The following is a 25,728-nucleotide window of genomic DNA, read 5'->3' as shown; positions in this document are numbered from 1 at the left end:
TCTTGTAACCCCAACTGTGCCTCGTGTGTTAACTGAAGTCTGTGATTTCAAAGAAAGAAATCTATGTAAAAACCAATGATTGGTAACAACATTTTATATCCTATAAAATGGATATAAAATGTTGTTACATAGATTTCTTTCTTTGAAATCACAGACTTCAATTAACACAGGAGGCACAGTTGGGGTTATAAGGGTAGAGTAAGAAAGTATTTCCTTAATTAGACAGACAAATGAGATAGAAATGGCTTTAAAGATTTAAACTTTACTGAATTAGAAATTATATTTAGTACAAACATTTTCATATGAAGTAATACCTTTATTGCTGTCAATTAATTGGGATACTGACAAATCTCTTTTCCCATCCATTCCTTGTCAAACAATGTTTTGTTTTTAATAGTGTTCACTTCATTTTATGACCATTTTCAGCCTACAGATATGCACCTTATTGTTGGAAGAAATTGTCTAGCTATAAAAAAAACTAGAATTAAAAATGTTTAACTGGTTTTGTTTTGATTTAGATTTTTTTATTCAGAGAGCTTATATTAGCTATAACAGAGTTTGGTTGTCTATTAGTAGGCTACATTTGCAAATTTTAAGTCTTATAAGTCTGTCAGTCACCCTACTTTTTGAGTACATACTTGAAAATGATACATGGTAGTAGCCTATGTATGTAGCTATAGTTTGTCAAGATAAATTCAGATCTAGATACTTTTTGTACTGAAAAACAAAAAAAGTTTTTTGTATAATAATTAAAGCTGTAAATCATACTTAAGATTACCCTTAAGTGTTTGAAGCCAATATCTATTTGAGCCACTTCATAGATATATATTCCATACATATATAATACACTCCATATGTGTGTGTATATATATATAATAAGATATCTATGGAGTCACTCAATGTTTATTTACGTTTTTGTTTTTACTCCAACATTAAAAAATAGTGGTCAAAATTTTAAAATTGATTTTTAAATATATGAAAACTTAAAAAAACATTTTTTTTAGTAAATCTTGGCTGACTGCGACATGTATTAGTAGCCTGTTTTTTTTTTTCAAACAGGCAATATGCTTGGCGAACGCTGATGACGTCACCAACGTACGACCTACGTTGAGCTGTGCGAGGACCTCGCGGTGCATGGTTTGAAACAGTACGAGGGATCATTTTGTAACAATAAAATCACACCGGGATTAAAAACAAGACTCGCACACAGGTATAACACTGTTATAATACGCACTATATTTACGACGGAAATAATTATTTACACGAAGCAATTATTCATTCATTCGCTGTCGTACGTTTGCTGCGCGATCAGTTGCAATATCGGCTTTACTTGAGGCAGTTTCACAAGGGAATCTTTTATATTTATTGCGATTTTCAGTATGTTATGAGGTAATTTTATTCACTTTAATGTTTGCTGTGTTTATTGGGCTCTTAAAGATACATGTTCGACACTACAGCATTTTATTGAGGTAAAGTTTTTGCTCATTGACAACTTGTGTCACGTTCCCTTTGGTGTTTACATTGAGGTAAAGTTGGTTTTATATTCGGACTTTCCCTTTAATAATAGCTATAATTTAAAAAGATATGATTCTCTGCAAGTAGTGAACTCATATTAGCAGCCATAGACTTTCAAAGTACAACATTGTTCACAGAGTTAATAGAATTAAATTGTGCTAACGCTGTTTTGAAGTTAAACTTACTTTCTATTTCAGGCTGAATATTCAAAGTACAATATAGAGAAGGTATTAATTTAACGTTACCAGTTTCTATCCAAAACGCAAAACTAACTAGCACATTGGTTGGATGCAAATTAAGGTAAACTTGGTTATATTAGCACATTCATTCAGTGACAACTTGTGACATGTTTCTTATATTGTTTACAAGGCTACTTTCAATATTTGGTTTGAAATCACATACAAGTATGACTTCAAAACAACATTAGCACTGTTTGATTGACTGAACAATGTTGTACTTTCATAGTCACTGGCTGCTAATATGATTACCCCGTTTATAATTTGCAAAGAATACTTTTCTGAGATGATATTATCAATGAGAATGTGTGAATAGAAAACCAACTTTACCTCAATGTTACTTTTAATATTCAGTCTGAAATTGCTTCCAAGTATGAATTCAAAACTGTGAAGACTTTGACTGTGAGCAATGTTGTACTTTGATAGTCATCGGTAGCTAATATGAATTTCTTATTTAGAATTTGTAAAGAATACTTTACTGAAATTATATTATTAAGAAAAAAGTCTGAATGTTCGAATATTAAGATAAAAGTTTTAAGCAGAGTTTAATTAAGTTTAATTATTCAAAAACATTTACAGTGATTCGGACTATTAGGGAATAAACCTTAGTGTGTCACCTTTCAAAAGAGACCAAAACAATGCATAGTTACCTCATAGAATAAAATTGACTTCTAATGTATTTATCCCTTTTTCGTATAAAATAAAAAAAACAGATTTTTAAAAATACGGTTTCATTAAGCTGCAGTCTGGAGTAGGCATGAGACGATAACCATTTTTTAAGCTATACCGCGGTTTAGAAAAGTCAAGGTTTTAAAACCGTCAATTTTCTGCTATATTGTTCCTAGGGTATGAGTAAGATTTTTTAATTTACTTTTTTCTTAGTTTTTTTTTAGGACAGCAGAAAAGATATTCAAAGATTGCGTTTTAAATTTTTTACAAATCTGTATTTTTGAAACAAATGAAGGAAGCAGAAGTCAATAATTCATTTGAATTATTTAGCCTGACATGTTTACTGCTCCAAAATATTATGAATGTTTCCCAAATAAAATATATTGTGTACAAAGGGGAAAACGTTTTTATTTTTTTACCCAGACATTTAAAAGGAATATATTTCAGAGCAGTAATCGCAATACCTAAAACCGTGATATTTATATCCAAGATTATCATAGTATCAGAATCTTATACCAGCCCATGCCAAATCCGGGGTTTTAAAACATTTAACATCAAATAAATACTCTAAATATAGAAAAATCCTGCAATGTTTTAAACAAAAACCTTTATTTGTTTTTAGAAAGACACCCACAAATAAACTTTTTTTACAAGGGGTGAGTTAGTCAGCTAAAGTTAGTTGTAACATTTGTGATTTTTAAATATTTTAACAATCAATAATTTTACAATCGAATTTGTCACCTGACAAAGACCAATACTAAAAATGGTTAAAAATAGCATGCAATTTACTTTGGGTATGCATTTTGTTAGGCATTTAAGCAAATTTTACAGAAACGCTAAGAATTTAAACCAATTTTACCTCAATCAGCATTTTGTGCAGTAATACTAAAAGTGTTACAGTAACGTTTTTCCCAACACTAGAAAATAAAACAGACAGAATAATGAACCACTGCTGCATTTTAAATGAGTTGATCTGCATTCCGAATAGTTCCTCTGCACCAAAGTAAGTTATGTCATTTGTATCTGTTTTGTCCTATCAGAGCTCGTCGCCATGGAGACTGATCTTTATGACGAGTTTGGAAATTATATCGGACCAGAGCTGGACTCTGATGAGGATGAAGAGCTAGATGCAGAGGACCGGGATGCTGATGAGGTGATTGTATAACCTGTAATCATATTCAAACTGCCAAACCGTTGCTAGTTGGAGCATTTGTGCCATTTAAGTGCAGTTTCATTAACCCTATTACATTAACCCTTAATTGCCTGCTCAAATCGTTGACCAGCTTTTGACTTTTAAATAATGACTTTTAAAGTCATTTTAAGAATGACTGTTTTAATAATGGTTTACACGACACAGCATTGTTGGTTTATAAAATAATCAAACAAATGTAATCCTGTTTTGTTACTACACTCAATTTTGGTTTTATTGATATATATATACACACACACACACACACATATATACATACATATCTATATATATATATATATATATATATATATATATATATATATATACATATATATATACATACATACATACATACATACATACATACATACATGCATACATACATATATATATATATATATATATATATATATATATATATATATATATATAAGAAAACATGTTAAATGAGAATCTGAAATATTTTTTGGCATACTTCAAAAAATAAAGATGATATAGTATTCAAAAACAATTTATTTTGAATATTTTTTTTAAATAAATATGTCTTACACTTCATATTTTCAGATTTTTCATTGGATATGTATTAATTCCGGTAATTTTTCCATAAACGGACACATCAACCTCTACCAAATGGTTGATATTTTGTCGCATGTTGAAAAAAAATTCATTGGATGTGTTGACTAGTGACATTATGAGTTAAGAAATGCTATCCATAGTATTTTTTTCTTGGTGGAGCAGTTAAAGGGTTAATATACCATATTCCTAAATTATACGTATATTAATATACAGAACTCATTTAAATGAGGACAAAAGTAGCAGGTCAAATCGCCAGGGCTCTGATTTATCAAATTTGCATAGACAAGTTCTTAGTAAGGAACATACATCAGAATAAAGTAATTTATTTATTGATGATTAGCTCATTTAAAGTGGTTTAAATCAATATTTAAATTAAATATGTTTGCTTAGAGATTAATTACAGCTGTGGACACTCTCCTCTCAAGCTTATAGATCACAACCTTTGAGTGGCTAACGCATATTTCTGCCCATTTTGTGCATATGCCATGTTCATCAATGAGACCCCAGAAGAGCAGTTACACATAAAGCCTAATTACACAATTAGGATCAAAGCCTAAAAGGGGTCATTTCAAAAAGTTATGAAGCGTTATTTGTGGAATATTTTTTTTTATAATTATTACGTTTTTTTTCTATGTTTTGGGGGGAGGGGAGCACTGGGAGCAGAGAGAGGGGAAGTATGGGCATAGGACCTCAAGCCGGGAATCGAACTCGGGTCGCCCTGAGCACTATGGTGCTATATGTCAGAGACTTATTTTACATCTAGTAAAAATGAGCATAATAGGCCCCCTTTAAATTGTTCAGCTGAAGCGTGTAGAGTCAGTGGTTGTTTTTATGCAAAAATCAGCTCCTTGAATTTGATGTACATTTTCTTAAAACAGGCGGATGAGGAGGATGACGATGATGACCAGGCTGAGGCTGATGAGGATGGAGGAGGTGGTGGTATGGAGGTGGTTCTGCATGAGGATAAAAAGTATTATCCCACTGCTGAAGAAGTGTATGGTCCTGAGGTGGAAACTATTGTTCAAGAAGAAGATACACAGCCGCTGACAGGTAACAGACACGCTGGTGGAAGAACAGTTTGTTTATCGCATGCACACTCAGTGGAAAATCAATGTATCTGACTTAATTGTTCCTCAGAGCCCATTATAAAACCTGTGAGGATGAAGCAGTTTACTCTGATGGAGCAGGAGCTTCCAGCGACCGTCTATGACATGGAGTGAGTTTATGATTGGGTTTTTTCCCCTCTTTGTTTGAATTGCATAAGCTTACATGCATATATCTTTTGATAGATTCCTTGCTGATCTTATGGACAGCTCAGAACTGATCAGAAATGTCACACTGTGTGGACACTTACACCACGGCAAGGTAAAAGACTTCATTATGCTGATTCAGTTTTTTAGATGATGTCTAATTAATTAAGGAGCATCATGTGGGGGTTTTCAGAAGTTGTATGTGTTCAGTTCAGTAGTCATTTTGAAAGCATTTAAAAATGCTTTTGTTTGTCCCTACAGACATGTTTTGTAGACTGCCTCATTGAACAGACTCATCCTGAAATCCGTAAGAGAGATGACGAAGATGTAAGTGTATAGATAAGTATTTGCATTTTGTTTCGATATATATAAATTTTTCTTTGTGAAGGAAAAATACATGCATACATTTAGACCGGATGGATGGATGGATGGATGGATGGATGGATGGATGGATGGATGGATGGATGGATGGATGGATGGATGGATGGATAGATAGATAGATAGATAGATAGATAGATAGATAGATAGATAGATAGATAGATAGATAGATAGATAGATAGATAGATAGATAGATAGATAGATAGATAGATAGATAGATAGATAGTTAAAAGTAATCAAACTAAGAACATCAAGCATAATCTTTTCTTTACTTTAAACAATGATGGAAGTATACTTGACTCATCTTCTTTTTATCATCTTTTGCCTATTCCGGAGTCAAGTATATAAAACAAAAACAACTCCTAATAAAAGTAATATTGTAGTAGTTTATGTACAGTGGTGTGAAAAAGTGTTTGCCCCTTACTAATTTTTTATTATTTTGCATGTTTGTCACACTTTATTATTAAAATAAAGTATATATTTGTCAGAGAAACACAATTAAACACTTCATGTAGTTATTATTAAAGGGGAAACAAAAAACAAAACAGTGTTTATATATACACTGTATGTGCATTCTTCCGCACACCTGTAGTTTCATATAAATTTAAAACATGAGTTATTACTCATTTATAGCAACATTTTGCACTGAGGCGTTCTTTGTTTGTTCAGCTTTACAGTCATGTGGTGATGTATTAAAATATTGGTGTTTTCTTCTTTCCACAGTTACGATACACAGATATCCTTTTCACTGAGCAAGAGGTAAACTGAAATAGGATATTGATTAAACATTTCTCTCTCAGTGATGTTATTTAAAGTTTTTTTTTTTGCTTTTTGATAGAGAGGGGTTGGCATCAAGAGTACTCCTGTAACCATGGTGCTGCCGGACTCACGGGGCAAATCCTACCTCTTCAACATCATGGACACGCCAGGTACTTTCCTGCCCTATAAAATCACTTACAGATGCACACTAAATACATTTGTGCACCGGCATGTAAGAACAGGTGATTTTATCTCTCATACTTCTTTCTCGTACTTCACATTCTTTAGGTCATGTGAATTTCTCTGATGAAGTGACATCTGCAGTTAGACTATCTGACGGGATTGTGCTTTTTATTGATGCTGCTGAGGGGGTGAGTTCACACACACACACACATAAATATTGCCTATGTGCTTTTTCACACACATGCATATTGCTTTTCGCTTCAAGACTGTAAGTACTATGTTGTTGTCATTAAAATACACTGATAAATAAATCTTAGTCACTGAATAGTTTGTATATTAAACTATCTGTGTTATGCAAGACTAATCTTTCTTTAGCATGCCTTTAACTGTTTGTTTGGATATGTTCAGGTAATGCTGAACACTGAGCGACTGATCAAGCATGCAGTGCAGGAGAGATTGGCCATCACTATCTGTATTAATAAAATAGATCGTCTGATTGTGGAGCTCAAACTGCCCCCTACTGATGCCTACTACAAATTGCGCCACATTGTGGATGAGGTCAACGGCTTGCTGAGGTACCCCACAGTACTTGAAATTAATTGTTTTGGTTGATCGAGCATGCTGATGGTACTATTTGTGTTTCACCTGCTTACGTTTGAAGCAATAGCTGTGAGATCTGTTGTTTTTAGTTAGCAGTTTTGTCTGACTGTGTTTGTTTTTCTCATTGGCAGCACATATTCTACAGATGAGTCTCTGATTGTGTCGCCTCTGTTGGGGAACGTCTGTTTCGCTTCCTCGCAGTACTGCATTTGCTTTACTCTCGGCTCCTTCGCCAAAATCTATTCAGACACCTACGGTGAGATCATTTTTTTAATTTAATGATCAGCACTCTAATAAAAAAAATATTATGCAAACATGTAAAATGAATAATGTAGTTTTTAGATGACTTAATACATCTAATTCTTAAACTTGTAAATATGCACTGAAATTAAAGTTTTTGGCAGAAAGCTAAAATTCTGGACACACGATCAAAAACTGATTTTGTAAGACTTTTAATTGGATCCAATTACTTAAATTATACAGATTTTTAAAAAATGCAAGACTAATAAAATAACCAAATTATTTACAGTGAATTTTATTTTACCATTGTATGCCATGAAAGCACAGTAGCACTATTGACAGCAACAGAAACAAGTACACTACATAGAAATGTCCTGTCGATTTGTGCAAACCTTTCTTTTCTTATATAAATATACTTATGTGAGCGAAATATCTACAGTGTATTTTTGAGCTATTTTTTGTCTTTGACCATGGTGCATGCAAGCTAGTCAGTGGTGCGCTCTGCAGAAATTAATGTGTTTTATAGTACATTGCTTTCCAAATTCAGAATTCTTCACCTTTTTTGTCAGTTGAAAGTGACATTTTCTTCAGAGGCCGCAAATTCGGTGTATCCCTAATAGTTAATAAGTCCCGATTAATGAATATTAATGACGCATGTATTTCACTTCAGTTAAGAAATTATTAACATATGATATAAAATATAGTAAACATATTGTCTTATTATGCAGTGGTTAAAGCAACACAATATTTGTATTGACAATTTTCAAAATATTAATATGTGTGGCATTGCTGCTCTATTTTAAATGCATCCTTCGGCCCAATCTCAATTCTATTTTTGTACCCCTACCCCTTCCCCTTAGCTCTTGCAACCGAGGGTTAAGGGGAAGGGCTTCAAAATTTACCCCTAAGAATTGGGACAACACTACATTACCTGCTCACTTCATCAAATGTCCTCGCGATTTCTTGCTTTATATGAGTTCAGATGATGGCGACTACTGTAGTGATTCCAGTTGTGTTATTTTTTGGTATTTATCTTTAGGAAATTCACTGAACCCATGTATTGTTACCATTCTGATCTAATGTGGCAATAAGATCATACCTGTACTGTGTATTTACACAGTGGCCATATTCATCTATGTAACCACACCAAAAACAACATTACCATTATACCAGACACTGTAAAAAGCCCATTAACAGCCACTAGACTTTTCTGACAGGGTATTTCAGTGTCAGAATGTTGCTGGACTGCTGTACAGAAGTTAATATTAGGGATTATTGATCGCGAAATTAGCGAAAAAAAAGCATGACGGTAAAACACGAACGCGGTTATGAATATATTAAAACGTGTTTGTTTAATGTAAAAATTTGCAATAATGATAAAAAATACTAATTAGTGGATCACCTTACTTCCGGGTGCAGCTGGAGCTAGTGTAATCTGGGAAATTTTCTTACCCCTTGGTTTCTAGTGTGGTCCTAAAAAAAATCTTCGTTTGAAGGGGTGTATACCCCTTGCCCTTAGCCCTACATCTTCAAGCTAAAGAGAATTGGGACACCACTAACCCTTTACTGGCATGCACAAAACGAGGGGTAAGGGGAATGGCTGAGGCGTAGAATTGGGATTGGGCCTTAATCAACCTTGTTTTATTATGTTTTCAGGTGACATTAGCTACATGGAGTTCGCAAAAAGACTATGGGGAGACATTTACTTCAACCCCAAAACGTGAGAATTTCAAGCTATATCTATTTTGCAGACATTGTGAATTTATTTTTATAACTGGTTGCATTCTGTGTTTGCCAGGAGAAAGTTCACAAAGAAAGCCCCCAACAGCAACTCCCAGCGCAGCTTTGTTGAGTTTGTGCTGGAGCCGCTGTACAAGATCCTTTCACAGGTCAGATTTACTCTCCGGCTACTTTTACATGACATTAGTGTACTCAAAATGGATGAGAGTGGGTTTTAAAAACTTTTATCATACAGTGTTTTTTTTGTTGTCAAAATAGTTCCTGTTCACACAGATAAAATAACAAAAATGCTGTATTATATATGCCAGGCTTGTATACATTTTTGTGTAGTTGTTGTTCTTTTGTTACCAAGTACATTGCCATGCCTATAGAGTGAATTCTTAAAGGGATAGTTCACCCAAAAAGGTTTATGTTTCTCTCTTCTGTTGAAGACAAAAGAAAATATTTTGCAGAATGCTGGTAGCTGGCACCCATCGACTTACATAGTATTTATATTTTCCCTTCTATGGAAGTCCATGGTGCCAAAAACTAGCATTTTTCAAAATAACTTCTTTTGTGTTCAACAGAAGGACAAAACTCCACAAAAACCGCATCAGTCAGAATACATTAGTTAATGTTCATTCATTTGTTTGTGAACTATCCCTTTAATTCACATGCTCGAGACATTTCTGTTGTCACAAAATCACATTCTTGTAGTTTACAGAGACACAATAACAGTAACATTTGAAACATTGAAATCTTCAAATATTTGAGACACAAAAAAAACATCTTCATTTGAAAACCCTCGGTCTTCAGTTTTGCTTGTTATATTTAAATGAGACATAGACAGTCACCCACGCATGTACAGGTTGTGTAACTGGTATGTGTGTGTGTCTGTAGGTGGTGGGTGATGTGGATACGTCTCTGCCGCGAGTCCTTGACGAACTTGGCATTCATCTGACCAAAGAGGAGTTAAAACTCAACATCAAACCTCTGCTGCGCCTCGTCTGTAACCGCTTTTTTGGAGAGTTTACAGGTGCGGTAGCTGCATTACCTTATAAATATTGCAGATATGTACGGCATGTTCAGTTTAATAATACTTTTTAATGATTTTACAGGCTTAGTGGACATGTGTGTGCAACACATACCATCTCCTCAGGGGGGCGCCAGAGCAAAAATAGAACATACCTACACGGGTGGACTGGACTCAGACCTCGGAGAGACCATGTCTGAGTGTGACCCTGATGTAAGTGTGGCATCTGCAGAGAATTTCTGTGCTATGTTCAGCTCATTTCTTCACTTTACTTGTGTTCTAGAAAACAATAGATATATATATATATATATATATATATATATATATATATATATATATATATATATATATATATATATATATAATATATATAATATATATAACATTATAAATATAAATATGTATAAATAAGATTTCTTAAAAATGGTTAGTCTGACATAGTCTCTTAATCCAGGGTGTGCGTGGGGTGAAAAACTAAGTTTTAGGCCTTAAAAGGTCTTAAATTATTGAAATATTGTCTTGTGGGGGTTTTAAATAATTGTAAATAGGTATTTATTGTGTACACTGTGTACATGTAAAACTACCAAATCGAGCAGACAGACACCCATCCAATCCCCAATAGTCCATCTCAACAATTTTTTTTCCAGAACTATATTATAATAGTTAATGTAATAGTTTTATAACCAGTTTGGTTTAATTATTTTCCTTACAAAAATACAATTTGTTTAAAAGTTGTCATTGTATTTATAGATCATAAATAAATAGGGTAAGATTTTTGTCAGACTGTTATGCATACATTTAGTTTATTATAGTTTTAGTAGTTACGTTATTTTGGCTGTAGTTACACTGCACAGTTCAAGTGACTCAGTCTGGATTTTTTTTTTCCTCCCATGTGGCGCAGATGGGATATGGTCCACGTATGTGTAAGCAGGAAAAAATCACATGGATTCCAATTTACTTGAATCAGATTCAGGCCTTGTTCATATGTGGAAAATTTATCCGTGCCTTCATGTCTGCTGTGTAAACAGGTAGATCGGAGTTTCAACTGTCAATGCGAGTCGCCCGTCATTAAAAACCATAACGTATTACGTCAAGTCTGACACTTTTCTTTCAGAACAGACTTCAGCAGTCGCAAACCTTAAATCTCATACACGAGTACTAAAAAAGCTTTTATATTGTTTTGTAGCACAAGAATTTAAGTATGTTAATGAGAGAAAGTGAGCGAGTGCAATATCTGCCACGTAACCAATATAAACTAATATAAAACTGTGGTATACATCTCATGCAAGACATTACATTAAGATGCCTACTGGTTTAAAAAGACCTAGATTAAACGAAGATGGCCAAATGAGAACTTTTTTGTCATAAACGATAGTAAAAGAACTTGTCAAAAAGAATTTAACAATATTAAAAAGTCCTGTCAACAGATTAACTACAGGAACGGAGTAAAGAGCGTTCTTTTTTTTTCCCCAGTTCATTGCGCCTTCACCATGTGCTGTGTAAATGCAGACAATCAGATACGAGTCACTTGTAAAAGATGATGTAAGCTGTTTAACAAAAAAAAGTGATACAGTCACAAATTTATCGACCATCAATATGTGCAGTATAAATGCAGCCTTTGAAGGAAATGTATGTATACAACTGGGGTTTGCTTGTTTTGACATTGTTTAAAATAAAAACAATTTAACAATTTACTAATTAGACTCATTTTTATGATTGGGGAAAAAATAGAAACAATCTTTAATGTTTGTCTTAGCATAAGTCTGAAGTTTATTTCATAATGGTCTTAAAGGGGTGGTCCAGAATGTTATTTTTAAGGCTTGGTTGTGTTAATAAGATGCAAAGCAATGTGTGCTCATGTTTAACTTGAAGGAAATCGTGTTATTTTTTCATAAATCTCACTTTGATTATACACAGCTACTCAGCTAACATGAAAACGACTGTCATATTTCCTAGTTTCTCTAAAAGGCCCACCCTCAAGTGACTCTGATTGGTCATCATCATAATATGCTGTGATTCGCCGATCGGCTCCACGTCACGCCCTGACAAGCACGCGCGTTTTTGTGTAAACAGTCAGTCAGTCAGTCAGTCAACACGTGTCTGTAACGAGTGAAAATGGGATGCGGCTCCTTTAACTGTTTCTGTGCCTTTTAGTGTGTTTATGCGTGTATACGATGAAGTATCTGTAACACGAGAAGCGCATGTGCGCGGGAGAGATTTTTATTGTTCTTTTTCTCTCATGCTCGGATTAAGTTATTTTCTGTGGTGACAGAATAAAGCACAAGATGTGAGATGAGACCTTTGTGAGCCTGGATTGATTTGTTTTTGATGTTACACTCCAGTTGGGAAATCATTGCTGTATTTTTTTTAAATCAACGCGTTACAGAACGTCTTTCATGCATATGCGGAATATGCCTGTGTAAGTAACATGAATCGTTCACATATCTTTTGCGACTTTATTGTCCGAGTTGTAAAACGCATAGCATAGCTGCCTATAGAGAGAAACTCTGCCGTCTCCCACAGAGAGACGCAGGTGCTGGCCAAGAGAGCGTGTATGTGTATGTGTGTGTGTGCGTTTACAGCCGTTTGATAAATATAGATTTGTAACGTTAGCTAAGTCGTTAGCGGTTACCATAATTTCCCGTTGTTTACATCTTTGCTACAACACACCGTTAAAGTTAGACACTGTACATGTCATGATCAATTTTAACAAATAAAAACACTTACAGGTCATGACTCAGAGTTCACAGCGTCTCCTTGCTCCATCTTTGAGGAGATTTTAACTGAATCCAGCACTGAACTGGGAGAGATTCTGGAAGCTGTGTTTTGTCAAATCATGCTTGCTATGTATTTTATAGTTCTCTGGAACATAATTAATATTGAACTGTAAGCACTTCTGTGTTTGGGTCGTGTCATTTGGAAGCCCAACAACAGAAACAGAACAGCTATGTGGAAACAGCAGGATGGCATTTCTCCCTCTGCAGTAACGTTACAGCGCCTCTGGCCACGGCCTTTACCTGCGCAGTGTGGGATGCGCAATAACGAACTTTTGTGATCTCACAGGGGGCGGAAGTATTTTTTGTAGTCCCCAAAATTCGTTAATTGTAGGCGTTGCTAAGCTAACTCTGTACAAATCAAGGTCTCCCTTTGCATTAAACTTTGAATATTTTACATTTAGAGATGCTGTTTATGTTCACACAGCTACATTACACATCAACTGAAGTTTAAAATATAATATCGTAGTGGACCACCCCTTTAAATAGTCTTTAATTTGACTCCGCTAACCCTTTAAGAATCTGTAGTATTGTGAAATATTAATATAAAATAGTAATAAAAATAATAAAATAGATTTTTTTCTAAAACGTTTTAGCAGTCATCATTAATCCAGTTTATTGGTGCTTAAGAAATATTTTATATCAATCTTGAATACCGTTTTAATTTTATTTCAGTCGACCATGATGCATTTATTTCAGGATACTTTGATGAATAGAAAGCTCCAAAACAGCAATTTTTTTAAATGGAGTTTTGGTCAGTGTAATGATAAATCAGTTTCCTTTTTCACTTAAAATGTTACTTAAAAAAAATAAAAAAATTTGAGAGGTGTATATTTTAAAAGAAATTGGCACAAATAAATGTAAATTTAAATGTAAATGTAAAAAAGTTTTTGTATTGTGGATGCCACTGTAGTTCTTACGGGTGAATATTAATAAATAACTGTTTATAACTGATTATTCTGATTATTTGACTTGTTAAATAACTGATCATGCATCCACTGCGTAAAACATATGCTGTAATAATTGGCGGTTCATTCCGCTGTGGCAACTTCTAAAAAATAAGAGACTAACCAAGAAGAAAATGAATGCATAACTGATTATTTGAATGCTGTGCAAAACTGGGAGAGACAGTGTGTAAAACTATAAATTCTAACTAATGTTAAATGATTTCTTTGTCTCTCCGGGTGAATTATCCAATCACTGAATTTTGCCATGTAAAATGTTTGCTTTCTTGTCGAAGGGTCCACTGATGTGCCACACCACTAAGATGTACAGCACAGATGACGGCGTTCAGTTCCACGCGTTTGGTCGGGTCCTAAGTGGAACCCTGCAGGCAGGTCAGCCCGTGAAGGTTCTGGGAGAAAACTACAGTCTGGAGGACGAGGAGGATTCTCAGATCTGCACTGTGGGACGCCTGTGGATTTCTGTCGCCAGGTGAAACTCACACTAATTTAGTCTGTTTGCTTGGAATATATCTGACTCCATTTACTGAAAAAGGAAATAGTCATCATTATCAATTTCTGTCCAATAAACTGTTTTATAGCTTGGAATATCTAGATTTAAAGACATTTTTTAAGTATTCCACAAATTATATAATATTTAGACATTTGAGTCTAGAAATAAACTTTAAAAATTAGGATTTTTTGAAGAGTTGTTAAATGAGGAGTCCTGTTAAACATTATTGCAGTACTTTCTTTGGCTAATTTAAAATACACGTGCAAGTATCAATCAAAACACTATTGTGCAGTTATGAATCTGCACAAAGTTGCCAATTCAAAATGCTGTGAAATATTTTGGATTAAAAAAAAAAAAGATTTCTGACACTGGATAATGGCATGTAGTTAAATGTTAGTAATTACAAATGTAAGTGTATTCATATAAAGGGTTAAAGCAATAGTTTACTCCAAAATTACAATTCTGTCGTCATTTACTCACCCTTCACTTGCCACAAACATGTTTGAGTTTCTTTCGTCTGTTAAGAAGACAATATTGTGAAACATTTTGGAAACCTGTAACCATTGACTTCCATAGTATTTGTTTTACCAACTGGTTCCATGTTTTGAACATTCTTCAAAATATATTCTTTTGTGTTTACTAGAAGTTTGGAAGTTGAATGTGAGTAAATGGTAAGTTTACTATTTATTTTGGGAAGAACTGCCTCTTTAAGAGGACAACAATAAAATATGTCCATCTTTAAAACATGTATTTTGTTAAAGTAAAGTGTACTGTCATAAAAGACTCATCTGTCAGGGATTTATTGTGCCATCAAAAACCATTTTGATGGTCATTGTTTAAGTGGATATTATGGTATTGAAGCCCTTTTAGGTTTTCCCCAAGCTGCCTTGTTGGAAACCGCTCTTTAAATGCCATACAAAAATACTTTTTTCAAAATGCACTGAAACAAACTAGTGTTGAAAAAAAAAAAACTGCTTTCATTCTGAAAATGTTTCATTCAGACTGTTTCTTGCCATTTCTTCTGTGATTATATGTGATATTTTCTCGACACCAGTTTTTCAGTCTGTGTGGTTTTTGTAAATGTTATATTTGTTATGTTGTTAAAGGTATCAGATTGAAGTGAATCGAGTCCCTGCTGGTAACTGGGTGTTAATTGAGGGCTGTGACCAGCCGATTGTTAAAACAGCCACAATCACAGAGCCCCGTGGAAATGAAGAGGTGGGAAACAGAGACGTGCATTTGAAACAGCAGTCTTCATTAATAAGGCTTTTAAAACTCACTGTGCTTTATGTTGTTGCGAGCAGGCACAGATCTTCAGGCCACTCAAGTTTAACACCGCATCAGTTATAAAAATTGCTGTGGAGCCTGTCAATCCTTCAGAATTGCCCAAGATGTTGGATGGACTCCGAAAAGTTAACAAAAGTTATCCTTCACTCACAACAAAGGTAACACGCTCTTTTGCTGCCGGTATTGTTTAAAAGCTGTATTTCTGTTATGGTCAAATCAAATGCTACAAAGTAGTTTGCTTTATTTTTTTACAATTATTATAGATGTTTAAGGCTGTAAAAACCCTCACTACACACTTTATGCAATTTTCTCAGATAAACATCGACGTTTTTCCTGCAGTCACTGATCCACAAAACTAAAGCAGACTCCATCTTTACCATGGCCCTGTTGCAAACAGTTTTTAAAAGGGGTTGTATCTTTGTTGAAATCTCATTGCTGCTGTCGTCCTTATGTTATTTCCTTCCTTCTTTATGTAAAAGGCGTCATGCAGCCACATAACTTCTGCCATAGCATGTTCAGAAGTCCAACAGTGCGGAAAATTTCTGCGACATATTTCTGCGACTCCCCGACGTTTGTTGGGGAGAAAACTTGTAAACAGACAGTCCAGCACTTCAGCGTCACACTGCTAGTGATCAAAGATTCATGTAAATTTGGCAAGCTGAATGCATTCTGTACTGTACAGGAGTCTCGGCACTTAGGAGATTGATTGACAGTGATCTACAGCCAATCAGAACGCAGAACACTATGCACTTTAAAAAAAAAAAGCATGTCAAATTGCTTGAAAAATTATCCGCGAAACTGCGAGACCACGAAAGTGAACCGCGTTATAGCCAGGGACCACTGTATTAGTATTTGTCCATTTTTACGGAGTATTTAACATGCTCTTATGCAAGAAAAATTACAGATGTAAGTCTGACAATAACGTATTGTATTAGTACTTTGTTAGTGTAGTTAAATGCATAACTGAATGTTTTTTTTCTTTATTTGTTTGTTATGAATGTGTGTTTAGGTGGAGGAGTCAGGTGAACACGTGATTCTTGGCACAGGTGAGCTGTATCTGGACTGTGTAATGCACGACCTGCGGAAAATGTACTCTGAAATTGATATCAAGGTGCTCTTTTTTGCTTTAATAGTTTTACGGTCCTCATTTCTGCATGTATTTCTTTTTCCTTTTATGTGATTTTTTCTCTCTTTGTTTTCTCCCTATAGGTAGCTGATCCTGTGGTGACCTTTTGTGAGACTGTCGTGGAAACTTCTTCTTTGAAGTGTTTTGCTGAAACGCCCAATAAAAAGTGAGAAACAAGCTTCCTTTATTTCAGCATTCTGATTTAGTATTGACTGGAAGGAAAACCTTCAAATAAAATTACACAAGTGACCTTTTTTTTAACTGAGATTTGTACATCAATTGAAAGGTGTATGAATAATTGTTAGGATAGAGCAATGTTTGTCAGAGTTTGAACTTTTGAAAATCTGGAAAGCAATGGTTTAAAAATAAATCTAAATACTGAGCAGTTTGCAGATAACTGTGTATATGAATATTTAGCAATCTCACTTTAAGTTTTGATTTATTTACAGTAGGAAATTTACCAAATATTTTTTATGGAACTAATTTTTATTTAATATTCAAATGATTTTTGGCATTAAAGACAATAGTAAAAAAAACTTATTGACCCATACAGTGTATTTCTGTCTATTGGCCAAAAATATTCCCATGCAACATTAGGTTTTGTCATCCAGAGTCATATTTGAAGCTCTGAATCAGCTGAACCAATTGCTTTACAAAATTATTCACTGTTTCAAAGCACTAAAAACACCACAAGCTTTTACAAATTACATGCTTTGAAAGTGAAATATATCAAATAAAATTAACAAATCATAAAATAACGTCAATACAAAGTATCTTTATAATAATCTTTTGATTTTTATGGCTCATTTGTTTAATGGCGGTATTACGTAAACAGGACTAGTGGCTATAATTATTATTAGTCTCTGTAATTCCACAAGTATATGATTATACATTTATAAATCTATAAAACCAACCCAAAAACAAGTTAAAAACTACAGCCCTTGGTTCAAATGATTGACGCCACTCACTTGAAAAGCCAATTAAATTGGAAACAGTCTTTATTTGCTGAAATCAACAGTTTGCAACTGTTTTAAAGCTTCACAAAGCAGTGTCTGTGTGTGTTTTGCAGGAATAAAATCACCATGATTGCTGAGCCATTGGAGAAGGGTCTTGCTGAAGACATTGAGAACGAGGTGGTGCAGATCACATGGAACAGGTAAAACAACAGAGCTGCAGAGAAGCCTATAGGTTATTTTATCTGTGAATCAAAGTGAGTTGGAGATATGTTTTAATTGTCCATCAGGTTTTCTGTTTTGTCTTGCTCTCCTGAGGGCTTTTAAGTCATACTTCATCCAAAAATGGAAATTCTGCCCTTATTTACAAAATCTTCACTTGTTCAAAACCTATTTGAGTTTCGTTCTTCTGTTGTACACATAAGAAGATATTTTGAAAAATGCTGGTTGCTGCCACCCATTGCCTTCCATAGTAATGTTTTATTTGCTAATGTGGAAGTAGGTCCTAGCAACCAGCGTTCTTCAAAATATCTTCTTGTGTTTACGACAGAAAGAAAAGCTCATCAAGGTTTAAAACCAAATTAGAGAGAGTAAATATTTGGGTGAACTATAACTTTAAGGGTTATAAAGACTAACATTCCAAAACTGTTCAAAAGTGTGGAGTTATTAATGATACACCATAAAAAAAAATATATATATATATATATATAAACATTTTACTAGAAATTGTAGCCATATTTCACAATGTTACTGGTATATTTGTATTTTTGATCAAATGAATGTGACCTTGGTAAATGTAAGACTTTCAAAAACATTAAATATTATCATCCCCTTTTTTTAGTTTAAATTTTTGCAGTTTAAAGGGAAAGTTCACCCAAAAGTGAACATTTACTCACCCTAAAGTGATTCCTAAGCTTTGAATATCTTTATTCTGTTTAACACTAAAGAAAATATTTTGACGAATGATGAAAACCTGTAACCTTTGACATCAATAGTAGGAAAAACAAATACTATGGAAGTCAATGGTCACAGGTTTTCAGCATTGCCATCTTCAAAATATCTTATTTTGTGTTCAACAGAAGAAAGTCAAACCAATTTTAAATGAAGCATAAAAAAACTAATTTTAAGTGAATTATACCTTTAACTGATCTTACCCTATCATTTTAATAATCTAGTAACTAACCTGAAACCATTTGAAATACATCACCCTTTCTATGTTTTAGGAAAAAGTTGGGAGAGTTTTTCCAGACCAAGTATGATTGGGATTTGCTGGCAGCTCGTTCCATTTGGGCTTTTGGACCAGACACAACTGGACCCAACATCTTAGTAGACGACACTTTGCCATCTGAGGTCATTTACACAACATCTAAACACTAATCATGCTCTGCAGGGCTAGTTTTTTTATTGTGAATATTTAATTGCAATCATTTTATAAATATAGTTTAAATACAGTTCAATAAATAATGTGAAAAGCTTTATACAGTTGATTATTCACCCTCCTTTGTTTTTTTCTTTTTTTCTTTTTCTTTTTTTTATTTCCCTAATGATGTTTAACAGAGCAAAGAAATTTTCACACTATTTCCTATAATATTTTTTCTTTTGGAGAAAGTCTTATTTTATTATGGCTAGAAATAAACAGTTTTTAATTTACATTTTAATTTCAATATTATTAGCGCTCTTAATCTTTTTTTTTTTTTTTTTTAGATTGTTTACAGAACAAATTTTTATGTTACAATGCCTAATTTACCCAGTTAAGCCTTTAAATGTCACTTTATGCTCAATGCTATTATGTTAAAAATAACTAGTAACTATTATGTACTGTCATTATGGCAAAGATAAAATAAATCAGTTATTAGAAATGAGTTATTAAACTATTGTTTAGAAATGTGTTGAAAAAATCTTCTCCGAACAGACATTGGGGAAAAATATTCAGGGTGCTAATAATTCTGACTTTAGCTGTACGAATAAACCTGAACTGTAATTGCGTTGGAAACTAATATAATTCAGAATAAAACTGACTTGATCTCTCCTCCAACTGTATTCACACAAATATGAAATAGCGCTTTTAGCCGTTTGAATGTAGATGTTAAAGTGTTTTGCCGTGGATCTGTTGCTGTGTTATTTATTGTGTGTATGGTATTGACATGTCTGCATGCACGTGACACAGTTCGCATGGTATTGTGAGAAGTCAAGCACTGGACAACTGCACTTGTTGACAGTTATATGACTCTCTAAATGATCGGTTTTCTTTCTGTGGGTATGTGTGTGTGTTGTAGGTGGATAAAGCTCTCCTTGGCTCAGTGAAAGACAGTATTGTACAGGGTTTCCAGTGGGGAACACGCGAGGGTCCTCTGTGTGACGAACGTAAGTCATTATATGAGAGTTGTCTATGGTTATGAAGAAATAATTAGGAATTCAGAATTGCAGTAGTGTTTAAGCCGCATTTTATCATTTATTAAGAAAAAAAGTCAGTTTAAATTCACTGATGCACCTAAATAAGTCCAGTTAATGTGATTGCATTTTATTTTCTCTATATTTAAGGCCCCCAAAAAGTTTTTTTTAAGTTTGGTTTCATTTATTTTTTATTTGCGTATTGATAAAAATAAAAATAACAGTTGCAAAATAAATGTTTTTATAAAAAAAAAAAAAACATTGCAAGTGTAATGTTTACACTCGCCACTCCACTAACATTTATTTAAGGTAAAATGCAAGTAATTAATCATTACTAATCAGTATTAAAAATTCTGTCACTTTTTCTTTCAATTAGAATCTGCCTCAATTTGTACTATAAATCAGCTGTCTGGTGTTGGTCTGAACAGAAGTAGAAGCTGACCAGTGGCAGTTTGTAGATGAAGTTGTAAGAAGTTAATTTCATAACAGAAAGCTCACTTTGGCCAATGTGTTTCAAATTCTTGAAACGAAATACAAACATACTTCGATTTCTACTTGCTTTTATGTAAAATGACATCACAGCATCACAACAGGGTATTATGGCATAATGTCGGCTACAGTTTAATATTTAATTTCATACTGTGTAATATCTAATCTGCCTGTTTGTCATTCTCTGCATGCAGCAATCCGCAATGTGAAGTTCAAGATCCTGGATGCCGTGATTGCTCAGGAGCCGCTGCACAGAGGAGGAGGACAAGTCATCCCTACAGCTCGCAGAGTTGTCTACTCCGCTTTCCTCATGGTGATTTGTCCTGACACCTCTCTTTCTTGACTAATCATTAGCAGTGTTTTCATCCACCTATTTTCATTAGCACTTTAGAAATTTACATTAAAGCTATTGACCTTATTCTCCGCAGACGAGCGGGCGCTGCCATTTGAATCTTTTTTGCACGCGACTTCCGGTCTCATTCACTTCCATTCATTTTTAGACATTAAAAACTGCTTGTTTCGCTGTTTGATGTTGCAAACTGATATTTCCTTGTTATATTATTCTACTTGGTCTGTATAGTCATGCAAACATTTGTTTGTAGAGCAAGTAGTTTAACCGTTTTTTGCTGTCAAAAATTCTATTCCTTGTCATTTCTCCCATAGGCGACTGAAACGGAAGTTCTAAGACAATCGCGGAAACAGGCGCACTTCCGCATTTTAGAATAAGGTCAATAGTTCACCCAAAAATGAAAAAGACTTCTTCAGTTGAACACTAAAGAAGATATTTTAAAGAATGCTTGTTACTGAAACACCTCCACTTCAGTATTATGAAACCAAACTAACCATGGGAGTCAATTAATGGCAGCTATACCAGCAGTTTTAAAAAGTATTTTCTTTTGTATTCATTATAAAAAAGAAACCCAAATGGGATTTGAACATATGAAGGGTGGGTGAACGATCCCTTTGGATGCATACATTTAAAAAAACTCACATGAATAAACTGCACAACTGTGTAGGAAAAACATTATCTTATTATAAAACATGAACACAATTACTGAACAAATGTCTTGATGTGAATTAAAAGTCATGTTCAAATTGATTAATTATATTATAATTAATAAATCTGAGCCAAAAGTCCATCCTCAGTATAATTTTAGAAGTTACCTCTTTCATCTGTTTTACACAAATATTTTCAGAAACATCAGGCACTACCTCCAAACGCAAGATAACATCACAGATCTGAAGCACGATGTATTTGCAATGGAGGAAAAATACATAAAGAAGTTTCTCAGCTTGCAGAAATTAACATTTTAATCTTGCATACAGTACTGAGCAAAAGTCCTAAGCACTATAACAGTTTTTTGTTTTTTTTGGCACAATTTATAATTAATTTATTTGTTTATTAAAAACAAACAGAAAATGTAGGTAATAGGACCAAAAGAAAAGCAAAAGTCTATGTTTAATGTGGCTTTCCTGGGCACCAAGCACAGCTTGAACTGTTTTGTTCTAATTGTCCTGACATTTTCTAAAAGAACATGCTGTGAAATATCAGGCTTCATTTAGCACTGTTGAGTTCTTCTTTAGGTTTAGAGTGTCATATCCTCTTTTTCTGCTCAGGTGATCTCATAGAGCCTCTATAAACAGGGGTGTCAAACTCATTTTAGCTCAGGGGCCACGTGGAGGAGAATCTATTCCTTAGTGGACTGGATCAGTAAAATCAAAATCGTTTTCTTTGTTTTAAAACAATCAACAAAACATAAAGCTGGAGCCTGAGGACAACACAATCTCAAGGCAAAATCTCAGAAATTGACAAAATAAATGTACACTTATGACTGGTTTTGTGGTAAATGGTCTCATATATTCATTATACCCACAGTAAAACAACAGATTTAATGATGGCCTAAAACTTTTGCACAGTATTGTATATCGCTTCAGTTTTCCAGGAAGTGACCATTGTATTCTCTTGAGCACATGGCATGGAAACTGTTTTATTCACAAATGTTTTAAACTTATTTCAAATTTTGCTCATGAGTTTGCAACTTTGGATGGAAAAACAAGCTGTTTCCATTAGTCTTATTGCAGTTTGTCATTCAATGACGTGATCCATTAAGTTGTGGTCCATTAAGATGAAGTTGATTATCGTAATTGGTTTCTCACTCACTCATCCACTCACTCTCTGATTGGTTGGTTTCCTGTAGGCCACACCCAGGCTAATGGAGCCCTATTACTTTGTGGAGGTTCAAGCACCTGCTGACTGTGTTTCTGCAGTTTACACAGTGTTGGCACGCAGAAGGTAAAACACGCACACACACACTCACACTGAATGAGGACATTGCTGACTCCTCGTCTATGAACACACATTCGCATTAAGCAGATTGTTGCTCAAGGCAGCAAATGTCAGCAAGTGTCTAATAAAGTGAAGAAGGGGCCTGTGACTGATCCCCCGTCTCTGTGTCCCGTAGAGGTCATGTGACGCAGGACGCTCCAATCCCTGGCTCTCCTCTCTACACCATCAAGGCTTTCATCCCTGCTATTGACTCATTCGGCTTTGAAACGGATCTACGCACACACACACAGGGCCAGGCCTTCGCGCTCAGTGTGTTTCACCACTGGCAGGTATAAACGCATTCAGTTCAGCTTTTTTTTTACCACCTCTCTTCCATGTGTGTTTGAGTATGAGGGATTGCGTGTAAGTGAACCTCCAAAATATGTCAGCAAAATGGAAAGGAAATTTTATTTTTAAAAAAAGTCTTCTTTAATGAAACTGAAGAAAATTTATTTTGTATAAAAGTATTTTTATGGCAGTTAAGCACAACAATATGTGGGAAATGATGTATATTATACTGTAAAATATTATTTATGTAATACATTTTTCTATTATTACATTTTATAAATATGTTTTTTTAATTAAAATTAAATGTGTGGATATATTTGAATATGAAGAGGTGTGTGTGATAATCTTTACACACATTATTAAATAACTAATTACATTTTAAGTTCAGTGTAAGCGTAATAATTTTAGTAATACATTTTAGAATACATATAAATACAGTGATCCCTCGCCATAATGCTGTTCACCTTTCTCGTTCTTGCAGTTTCACAGATTTTTTTAGTGCAATTTGACACAGTGTTCTGCTTCCTGATTGGCTGTAGACCTGGAATCACCAACCTTTTTGCAACTGAAAGCTACTTCTTGGGTACCGATTAATGTGAAGGGCTACCAGTTTGATACACGCTTATCAAATACCAAATTTGCTCAATTTACTTTTAATTATATGTTATTATTAATAATTAATGCTATTTATCTATGTGAAGACACTGAACACGTTAATGATTTCTCACAGTAGTTGTCAACAATGATTTAACAAGGTAGGATAAATATCAATATGCAACACTTTATTTCTATAAATCTGCATTTTCAAATAATCTTCCAGTCGCAACCCAGTACTGGGAAACACCCATACATTCTCATACACTATAGCCAATTTATTTATTCATTCATTTTCTTTTCGGTTTACTCTTTATTAATTAGGGGTCGTCACAGCAGAATGAACCACCAATTTATCCAGCTTGTTATTAGGCAGCAGATGCCCTTTCAGCTGCTACCCAGATCTGTGAAACCCATACACTCTTGCATTCACACACACACACTCATGAAATAAGGCCAATTTACCTGATTCAATTTACCAATTTAGCGCATGTCTTTGGACGGTGGGGAACGGTTTGAACATGCTAACTTCACATATAAATGCCAGCTCACCCAGCCCGGACTCGAACCAGCGACCTTATTGCTGTGAGCCAACAGTGCTAACCACTGAGCCACTGCGCTGCCATAATAAACTCGGTGTTAACAATTAAATATTGAACCTCAATAAAAGTCAACTAATAATTCTCAATAATAATTGTAACATTTACAATTTTATGCTTTATTAAAAATCAAATGTCTGTTATCAATGCACTTTGAACTAATCTGAATATAAAGGTTTGTATCAATCAATAACAAAGTTTAAACACTAAAATTATAATTAATTCATGCTAGTAAATGCATCAAAATTGAAAACAAAGCAAATAATTGAATACAAATCACTGTTATAAATAATGGGAATAAGAAATATACAAAAGAATAAAATAAAACCCCACTTGTGTGTGCGTGTACATGTGATGTTGAGCTGCGGAAGATTGAGTCAGCAGCAGCAGCAGCAGCAGCAGTTTTTTTTTGGATACCCTTGCCTTTAACTGTGTGTGTGTTTGTCACATGGCATTATATTTTCACTCCTGTCCTGAGTAATTCTCGCCTCTGCCCCTCACTCCAGATTGTCCCCGGTGATCCTCTGGATAAGAGCATTGTGATTCGTCCTTTAGAGCCCCAACCGGCCCCTCATCTGGCCAGAGAGTTTATGATCAAGACCCGCAGGCGCAAAGTAAGACCCGTTTGACATCTCTCCACTGTCAATCAGCATGTTTAGCTGGAATATGCATCCTACATAATCATCATCTTTCCATCTCGTCCTCCAGGGCTTGAGCGAGGATGTCAGTATCAGCAAGTTCTTCGATGACCCCATGTTGTTGGAGCTCGCCAAACAGGACGTGATGCTCAACTACCCAATGTGAAGAGACAAATGAACTTAACTCATCCCATCATTCCCTTTCAGCTGCATCAGGCTCGCCGCTACTACCAGTCAGTCCAGTTCTGTAAGGTGGAAAATGTTTTTTTACACATGAAAAGAGTTTGATGTTCAATCCAGTTTCTCTTTACAGTCTCATTCTGTGTTTATTTTTATATTTGACAGCATTTTTGTAGTATTCTATGAGGTGAAGAACGGGCAAGTCTTTTATTTGAAATCCCCTTGCAGTCTAGTGTCATTTGTGTAAGTGTGATTAAAAAGAAAGGATTTGGCCTGTG

General features: G+C 34.4%; 1 protein-coding gene across 3 annotated transcripts; it reads left to right on the top strand.

The window, feature by feature from the left end:
- The first annotated feature begins 1,080 nt into the window (after positions 1-1,080).
- Positions 1,081-25,728, top strand: eftud2 (elongation factor Tu GTP binding domain containing 2). 3 transcript variants are annotated; one of them, XM_087242348.1, is made up of 29 exons: positions 1,110-1,210; positions 1,418-1,469; positions 3,461-3,573; positions 5,067-5,238; positions 5,326-5,404; positions 5,478-5,553; positions 5,700-5,765; positions 6,540-6,575; positions 6,655-6,745; positions 6,864-6,946; positions 7,167-7,333; positions 7,490-7,614; positions 9,255-9,318; positions 9,397-9,487; positions 10,218-10,353; positions 10,436-10,563; positions 14,365-14,558; positions 15,686-15,797; positions 15,884-16,024; positions 16,876-16,977; positions 17,076-17,158; positions 18,062-18,148; positions 19,169-19,295; positions 20,222-20,309; positions 21,020-21,138; positions 23,024-23,118; positions 23,288-23,441; positions 25,139-25,246; positions 25,341-25,728. In XM_087242348.1, exons 3-29 carry the CDS (start codon positions 3,472-3,474, stop codon positions 25,434-25,436), a joined length of 2,922 nt encoding a protein of 973 aa, XP_087098474.1. In that variant the 5' UTR covers positions 1,110-1,210; positions 1,418-1,469; positions 3,461-3,471; the 3' UTR covers positions 25,437-25,728.

This window comes from Danio rerio, chromosome 3 (assembly GCF_052040795.2).
Source record: "Danio rerio strain M-AB ecotype USA chromosome 3, GRCz13ab, whole genome shotgun sequence".
NCBI classification, from domain to species: Eukaryota; Metazoa; Chordata; class Actinopteri; order Cypriniformes; family Danionidae; genus Danio; species Danio rerio.
Note: the sequence above shows the minus strand (reverse complement) of the source record. Positions and strands in the feature narration are given on the sequence as shown.